The following is a 9,365-nucleotide window of genomic DNA, read 5'->3' on the forward strand; positions in this document are numbered from 1 at the left end:
AGGCTTCAGAATCTCGGTCTTCTAAACAATTGTAGCTCTTTATAAGTCCTATGGACATACATTTATAAAACATTCCCACAAATATGTTGCCTCCAATAATTGAAAATCTGCCGTAGCATTCTGAGTTCTGATGATGATTACTTTGAAAGTAAGATAAAAAGAATTGGAAATTAAAAAAAAATCAACTTCAACAATTAGAAGGCAGCATTCCTGGAGCTTACTTGCTCTTCCTTTGGCAGAAAAAATGCTTCTTTCCACTTGATTTGTTTCAAAAGCAGATACCTCACTTTTAGTCATTGCTCATATAAGTATGTGAAGTTAGAAACTGCTGGGAATATAACTTCTGGAACCTTGTAGGGAGTAGTGTCTGTGATGTCACAGATCCCTGAGAGAAACTTCTAAGAGTGAAATTTGTTTTAAAAGAGATTAAACAACAAATACGATGGATGAATAAGGTGGGATCCAACAAGAGTGTACTAGAGAATGCAATAATTAGTGGATTACTTTTTTCCCTGTGCTCAATAGAAAAACTCAATGAAGGCAGGCAACAGCTTAACCACTTGGTACATTTTTGATTCTTAATGATTCATTGCTTGAAGGCTGATAAATTTAGAATTCACCCATCTTAGCAATGGAAGAAAGTGATGAATCTGATCAATCCATCTCTCTAGGGAGGCATGAAATTCGAAAGAGAAGACGACCCAGCCAACCAATGATAGATAAGTACCAGCATACTGAAGTGACAGAGAAAAAGAAACACATGGCTACCGCACAACCATCTGTCCCCAAAGCCACCCTCAGTATTAGTAATATTCCTGGAAGCAAAGACAACCACTCTGCAAAAGAATATGAGTCTCATAGACTATCTTCTCAACTTCTGCAAACTTGGATGAAGAGAAAGTGTGGCCAGGAAATGACTGATAAATCTCTGCAAATAAACATTGCTGCAGAAGAGAAAAAGGAAGTTATGTTCTTTGGTGAAACAGGTACAGTTGAAGAAAAGCCAGCTAGTGTTAGAGAAGCAGCTCCTGAATTGTCACAGAGTGTCCAGGAAGTAGGGATTCCAACCAGCAGACAGGCAATTCAATTTATAGACAGATCTCAGCAGACCAGCTGTACTAGTGACCAGCTGATTTTGATGAACATCTGCCCCAAAGATAAATTGGACAAGGAAAAGCAGACATACTCAGTGAATCAGAAATTGCAGTGGCCTCTATTCCAAGTAGTTCCTTGACAAAGTCAAAGGAGGTAACTTTGCCTGTTGAACAGATTGAAATGAGGGCTTTGTTTGAAAGAGAGGTACTGCCAACTGAAAAAGTCTCTGCTGAAGTAATGCCTCCCACTGCAGAGCAGATGGCTGCTGAAGGCCAGGCTCTACCACCTGTAGAGGCCACAACTACAGCAGAGCCCAGCTTTGCAGAGGAGACCCTTGTCCAAACACAGCCTCCAACTGAAGAAACCGCTGCAGTTGGGACAGTCATTGAAACTTTGAAGGCCTCTGCTGAAATGCCTCCCCCAGCTCCAGAGCGGCTTCCAAGAGAGCCCCCTGCTGAGATTCTTCCACCAGTACAAGAGGAAATTTCATAGGCGCCTCCTGAAGAATTGGAGCTCCAAAGATTGAAACGGATGTTTTAGAGGAACTTCCTGAAATTGTGGTTCCACTTACAGAAGAGATGCTTATGGAAGTTCAAGCTTTGTCAATTGAGGATGTCCTTAAAGAAACCTCAGGTAAAGCAGAGTCTACTACTGCTGAAGAGACCATGGATGGCACTCAACCGCCAGTGCCAGTAGAAACTCCTGAAGGAGTGCCTGGTAAAGTTCAGCTTCTACCAACTGAGGCTGTCCCTGCAAAAGAGGGCCCTACAGAAATTCAGCCTCTATCAGCTGAGGAGGCCCCTGCAGAAGACGTCCCTGCGGAAGTTCGGTCTCCACCACTTGAAGAGGTCCCTGTGGGAGATGCCTCTGCAGTTCAGCCTCCATCATTTGAAGAATTCCCAGCAGAAGAGGCCCCTTCAGAAGTTCAGCCTCCAACAGCCGAGGAAACCCCTGCAGAGGGTCAGCCTGCATCAGCTGAGGGTGATCCTGTGGAAGAGACAGCTGCAGTTCAGCCTCCACTAGCTGAGGAGGCCCCTGCAGAAGAGGCCCCTGCAGAAGTTCCACCTCCATCATTTGAGACGGCCCCTACAGAAGGGGTGCCTGCTGACGTTCAGCTATCACAAACTGAAGAAACTCCTGTGGAAGATGTGTCTATTGAAGGTCAGCCTCTACCAGCCAAGGACTTTACAGAAGAAGTCCCAGTTGAAGCCCCTGCGGAGGAGACCATTGCAGAAGTTCAGCCTCTATTTGAGGGAGCTTCCAGAAAAGCCCCTGCTGAAATTCAGCTTCTACAAATTGAGACTTCTGAAGAAGCACCTATTGAAGGTCAGCCTCTACAAGATAAGGGCGACTTGGTACCAGCTGAACGGGCCCCTGCAAATGAAGTTCAGCCTCATTCATCTGAGGGGCCACCTGGAGAAGAAACTCTTATTGAAATAAAGCTTGCACGTGCTGAGGAGACCCCTGCAGAACAGGCTTCTGTTGAAGGTCAGCCTCCACCATATGACGCCCCTGCAGAAAAGTCCCCTGTTAATGAACGACCTCCACAAGCTGATGTGGTTCCTAGTCAAGGGTTTCTTATACAAGAGATGCCTGCTGAAGTTTTGCCTTCACCATCTGAACAGGTCCCTTCAGATAAGGCTCAACTAGAAGATGCATCCCTGAAACTTCAAACTCCCCAGGTAGCACATGTCTCGGGGAAACAATTATCTTTGAAAGGTGATATAAAAACTCAAAGAATAACTCCTGTTCCTTCAGATACGTCTAATACCAAGGGTGGGCAAATTTCCACTTACAAAATAAAAGGTACCATTAAAATAGAATTAAAGAACCCCTCACTCCGAACTGTAGGCAAGTCCTAACTTAAGCTATGAATCATAAGCTAGAAGATTCTAGAAGTACTGTCTTTAGATAAAAAGAAGCCGTCCGGGAAAAAGTTTCTTAAACAGATTAAAGGAAAAGAGCCCGAAAGACTGGTAATGCAGGTGGAAAATGAATAAAAGCAAGAGCAGTTTAAAATTACTTGTGTTTTCATTCAAATCTATGACATGTAAAAAATTGAAATTGAGTTTATGATTATCATTATTACTTTAAATATACTTTCTGTAGTAAGTGCATTGACAATAGTAGTTTATTCTAAAGCCAATTTCTTTCCTCTGCTTTGTCTTCATAAGCTGATGTACCTTCTATGGGGAAATGGCACTTTCTTTAATCAGCTGCCATCTTTAAATTCCTTGAGTTTTATTCACACATCTAAACTTACATGGTGTGCTTGTTCTCTGGTTATAATTCATCATTTCTTTTAATTTCTTTCCCTTCACTCCCTTCTGAGACAAGCATTGCTTTCCTAGTTTCAAATATTCTTCCTTATCTTGCATATTTCACATTTCAATATGTGGACAGGGAAAGTTATTTCCTTTGTAAAAATGCTACATATGTTGTATTTTAAAGATATGAAAGTATAAAGAATAATATACCAGGTGTCGGTAGCTCATGCATATAATCTCAGCTCTTGGGAGACTGTGGCAGGAGCCACAGACTGAATTAAAGCCCAGGACAAAATGAGACCATGTCTGAAAAAAATTAAAACAAAGCATCCAACCAACCAACACTAAAAATTCATTTCAATTGAGAATGTGATTAGTTGCCTGAAAGATTGCTTTATGCTATTTATACTCTGAACTTGTGATGCAGAGAAACAGACTTAAGCGGTTGAAGATACTGAAGAAAATCAAAACCGAACAGTGTTGCAAATATTCTAAGATGCCTGTTATCAAAATGCTTCCGGGTTTGTTTGATTGTGACACATTTTAAGAAGAAGCAGTTTCAATATGCTGAAATGTTTACGATATTTATAAGGTATTTGGATACCACATTACTGGGGGCAGGAGAAATGGCTCGGTAGATAAGAGCTTGAACTGATACTACAGAGGACTGGGGTTTGGTTCCCAGCACCCACACTGGGTGGTTTAAAACAACCTCTAACTCCAGCTACAAGAGATCTGATGCCTCCATGGGCACTGTACTCACATGTACATCACACACACACACACACACACACACACACACACACACACACACACAAATAAATCCTTAAAAAGTTGCTGTGGTGTAGTGTACATATAAAAATTGCATTTATTTCAATTGTGCAATTCGATGACTTTGGACATACATATACTCAAGGAAACAACCTCAATTAAGAAAAGTGAATGTGAGGGGGTGGAGAGATAGCTCAGAGGTTAATGGAACTTAACTGATCCTCCAGAGGACCCAGGTTCAGTTCCCAGTACCTATATGGCAGGTAATACATGCCCTTAACTTCAGTTCTACTGCAGTTCTGGGGGCTCCAGCACCCTCTTCTGGCCTCTGCAGGCACCAGACATGTACACAGTGCACTTATATACTGCAGACAAAACAAAAACAAAACAAAACCTTATATGCATGAAGAAAATTTTAAGAAAAAGTGAATGTGACCATCACTTAAAAGTTTCCATAGCAACAATTTGTGACTTCTCTTTCTCTGTATTCAGTCCTTGATTCTATTCTTAGACCCCCAAGCAATCAGTATACTATTTTGTCTTATATATTTTTCTACAGTATTATGTAAACAGAATCCTATAGCGTGTATGCTTTTTAGTCTCTTTTTGGTTGGCTCCTTTAACTCAAAATATCATTTGGAGATTCAGTCACATTGTATATATTAATATTTTGTACTTTTTAATCAATATATATTCCATTGTTTATGCTAGCAGTACCATTTTATGCATTTCACAAACATCAAGTAATTTTTGCAGATATGAGTTGAGTTGTTCATAGTTTTGGGCTATTATAAATAAAACTGCTATGAGCATTCATATGTGAGTCTTTTTTTAAACATGTTTCCATGTTTTATTTCAAGAAAATATAACACTTAGGGAGGAGATGACCAGATTGTGTGGGAGGGAAATGCTGGACTTTTAAAAAATCTGATGAACTATTTTCCAAATTGATGTGCGTTTTACATTCTATTAGCCATTTATGCTGAAATTTTTCTATACCCTTGTCAACACTTTTGTATGGTCAGTGTTTTATTTATCATTTAGTCAATCTAGTAGGAGCTTAATGATACCTCTATGCAGTTTTAGTATTTATTTTACTAATGACTGATGATTCAGGGCATCTTTATATGGGCTTATTTTTCCTCCTCTATAACTTTGATGAAGTACATCCTTTTCCTTTATATTTAAGAATTTTTGGTCAATGGGCTGGAGAGATGGCTCGGCGGTTAAGAACACTGGTTGTTCTTGCAGAAGACCCGGGTTCAGATCCCAGCACCCACATGGCAGCTAACAACTGTCCGTGACTTCAGTCCCAGGGCATCCAACAGCCTCTTCTGACATCCGCGGGCATTGCGCTATGCAACTGCACTTACCGACATGCAGGCAATACATGCATACACATAAAATAAAAATAATAAGTAAAAAATATTTTTTGGCCAAAATGAGGATCACTATTGTTTCCTACTTGCTAAATGCATTAATTAGCTCTGGCAACTTTTTAGTATATTGTGCCTATGCTTTCTTCTAGAAATTTCATTCTGCATTGCATAATCAGATATAAAATCTCTTGTCAGTGAATTTTATATATAGTATGAATAGAGGCACAGGTTTTTAAATCTTTATTTGTTTTAGACAAGGTATTCCCTTGTATCAGCACCATGTGTTCAAATAGTCATCTTCTCTTCATTGAACAACCTTGATGTTTTTGTTGAAAATTAATTGACCATGTGTGTACAAACAATGCCCTCTGCTTTGTTCCATTGATTCAAGCCTGTCTCTGCATCAACTTAACATTGTTTTTATGAAAAAGCATTCTTTTTTTAAACAAATGACTAATTTTGCATGTAATTAAGTTTTCAAAATTGTGTGTGTATGTGTGTGTGTGTGCGTGTACAACTTGTAGGAATTGCATCTCTCTACCTTTAGGTGTTTTCTGGGGATTAAACTCAATTTGGCAGGTTTAGTGGCAAGGGCTCTTACTTGATGAGCCATTTCTAAAGGTCAACATTGTTTTAAATATTTTATTCATGATTTTAATTTTATGTGTATGAGCGTATTGCCTGCATGTATGTAAGGGTACCTGCGCCATACAGTGCCTGTAGAGGTCAGAAGAGGGCAACTGGAATTCCCTGGAACTGGAGTTACCAATGGGTTGTGAACAGCCATGTGGGTGCTGGGATTCGAACCCAGGTCTTCTGCAAGAGCAGTCAGTGCTCTTAAACACTGAGCCATGTCTCCAGTCCCCAATGTTGTTTCAATAATAGTTTTATAATAAATATTGAAATTGAATATCTTTTTCACAATATTTTGTCTTTAAAAATGTTTTGCGGAGCATGGTGGCACACACCTTTAATCCCAGCACTCGGGAGGCAGAAGCAGGCGGATCTCTGAGTTCGAGGCCAGCCTGGTCTCCATAGCGAATCCAGGCCAGCCAGGGTTACAGGGAGACCCTGTCTCAAAAGTGTTCGTTGAAAATTTATGAATCATTAACCAATTTTCAAAAATATTCCCGTTAGTATTTATTGAAACGAAAGATAAATGATAAACTAATAGCATTAAATATTTTGATCCCTGACACTTTTTTGAATATATATTTCTATCATTTTATGCTTTAAAATTTTTCCTCACCAATTACTGTAGCTTTCAGTTGTATCAATTTTGTGCTTAAATATTTCACTTTTTAAAATTTTTATTATTTTTTTCTAAAAATAGTGATCCTTTATACTAGATCTTAATCAAACCCCCTCCTTCATCTACTCTCAGACCTACCGACTTCCTTACTCCATACCCCATTTTGAGTCTTGTTTTCTTTAAAAGATGATCAAGTTCAATTTGTATTCTCCAACTACTTAGTGAGGAATATTAGCTTTTTAAAATTTTGTATTCCTGTTTTGTAGGAATATAATGGCCTTTTTGCACCATGGCTATTTTGTTGTCTCATATTAATTTTTAGCTCTGGCAGCTTGTGTGAATTGCCCAGAATTTTCCACACAGACAATTAAGCCATTTGCCAGTATTATTTTAGTTTTTCCTACTTTACCTAAATGCTTTCTGCTGTTTTTCTCATCTTTTTTCATTTTTAAAATTTTTAAACAATTTTTGCAAATTTCATTTTGTATTTTAATCACATTTAGACCCCACCCCCCCTTCATCCTTCTTAGAGCACTGCCTTCTGGTTTTCATGTACTTTGTCATTTTATGTTAAGGCCTATTGAGCCAAGTTTCAGTTCCCAATGTCCTTCAATGTGTGTCCATCTACTGGAGCCTGGTTAACCTATCTGACATTATACCCTTAAAGAAAACCAATTCTCCTCTCTTAGAGGTATTGGTTACCAATAGTTCCTCAGCTAAGGGTGGGACTTCTTACCCACTTTCCTATTCCTATTCTGGGTTTTTGTTTGGCTTGAGCTTACAGAGGACTTGTGCATGCTTTTATCATTGCTGTAAGTTCATATGAGTAACTTTCCAGCTGTCTGGAAAACTCTGCTTGAAAATTTCATGATTTTGTTTTTCTATATTGCTAACTAGAAATAGTGTAAATGTACCAACTTTTTGCCCATTCCTCATTTGAAGGACATTTAGTTGTCTCCAATTCTTAGCTATTGTGAAAAGAGTAGCAACATACATGTTTGAGTAAGTATCTCTGCAGTAGGATGCTGGTTCCTCTGAGCATGTCAAAGAATGGTGTAAGCAAATCATATGGTAAATTTATTTTTAGATTTTTAAGAGTTCTCAGCACTGACTTCCACAATTGTTGCAGCCATTTGCAGTGCCACCAGCAGTGGATGAGGATTCCCCATTTTTTGCAGCCTTGCCAACATTTAGTGTGATTTGTTCTCTTGATCTGACAGAATAGACTTTGAAGTACAATTATTCAGAAGAGATAAAGAAGGTCACTTCGCTCTGATAAAGGAAACAATCTACCAAGAAGACATTACAATCATGAACACATATGTACCAAACTCTGGTGCAACCAATTTCATGAAAAGAGCACTACTGGACTTCAAGACATTGATTAACTCCAACTCAGTAATAGTAGGTGACTTCAATACCCTACTTTCTCCAATGATAGATCATCTGGACAGACAGCCTACAACAGACAAAGAAGAAACAGACAGCCTACAACATCTACAGAATATTCCACCCAAGCACCAAAGAATACACATTCTACTCAGCAGTCCATGGAAGCTTTCTCTAAAATAGACCATATACTGGGACACAAAAACCCCTCAACAAATGCAAAAAAAAATAAAGGAAATAATTCCATGTATTCCATTGGACCACAATGCAATGGACTTTAACATCAGAAGAAGCTCTAGTAGCTACATGTGCTTATGGACTAAACAACACACTCCTGAATGATTAATGGGTCAAGGAAGAATTAGAAGGAAAAGTATTCCTGTTTTTCTTGTCTTAATGCACAAGACAGATCCTCTAGTAGAAGTGATAAGAGCCAATATTCTTATCTTATTACTGATCTTTGGGGAAATGTATTCCACCATTAAGTATGAGGCTTGCTGAAGGTTTTGTATTGCTGATCTTTTGCTGATTAAGAAAGTTCCCTTCTATTTCTAGCTAGCTAAGAGGTTTCCAATTAGGAATGGGTGTTCAATTGGGAAATGTTCTTTATGGATCTATTGAGATGAAGTATGCTATTTTGTGAGTCATTTTGGCTGATTTTCAGTTCTTTCAATTAAAAAATATTTTAAAAATTTATATATGTGTGTCTGTGTGTGAGTATGTGCACAGGAATGCCGGTGTCTGTGGAGGCTAGAGACGTTGGATCCCTCAGGAGCTGGAGTAATAGGCAGTTGTGATCCTTGTGACATGGTTGCTAGGAATTTAACCGAGGTCCTCTGGAAGAACAGCAAGTGCTCTTAACCACCGAGCTATCTTTCCAGCTCAATTTTCAATTAAACTAACCATTTATATCCTTAACAATCCTTATTTGACCAAAATATAATATTATTTTATATATTTTAAGCCAATATGCTAAATTTGAAAAAAGACTCAGAGAATCGTTCATTAGTGACATGAATATTATGGGAGTAACCATCCATTTTCTCATTGGATTTAAAGTTTACTTCATAAGATGGAGTCCACACCTACACTAATATCAGGAACCTGTGGCTAGACAGGTCACAGGTCATAGGAGAGAGCCTACTATTATTATTCTGCTTAATGGACGTAGTATTAAACTGACATCTAATGACTTACCTTTGTATCTTTAGA

General features: G+C 38.7%; 1 protein-coding gene across 1 annotated transcript; it reads left to right on the plus strand.

Annotated features, from left to right (window-relative positions):
- The first annotated feature begins 631 nt into the window (after positions 1–631).
- On the plus strand, positions 632–2,957 carry Fscb (fibrous sheath CABYR binding protein). Its single transcript, XM_008841780.1, is given in 3 exon segments — positions 632–1,184; positions 1,187–1,566; positions 1,617–2,957. Coding segments are annotated over 3 exon segments (2,274 nt in total).
- Positions 2,958–9,365: the final 6,408 nt, after the last annotated feature.

The sequence above is a fragment of the Nannospalax galili genome, unplaced genomic scaffold (assembly GCF_000622305.1).
Source record: "Nannospalax galili isolate Female #2095 unplaced genomic scaffold, S.galili_v1.0 scaffold581, whole genome shotgun sequence".
Lineage (NCBI taxonomy): Eukaryota > Metazoa > Chordata > Mammalia > Rodentia > Spalacidae > Nannospalax > Nannospalax galili.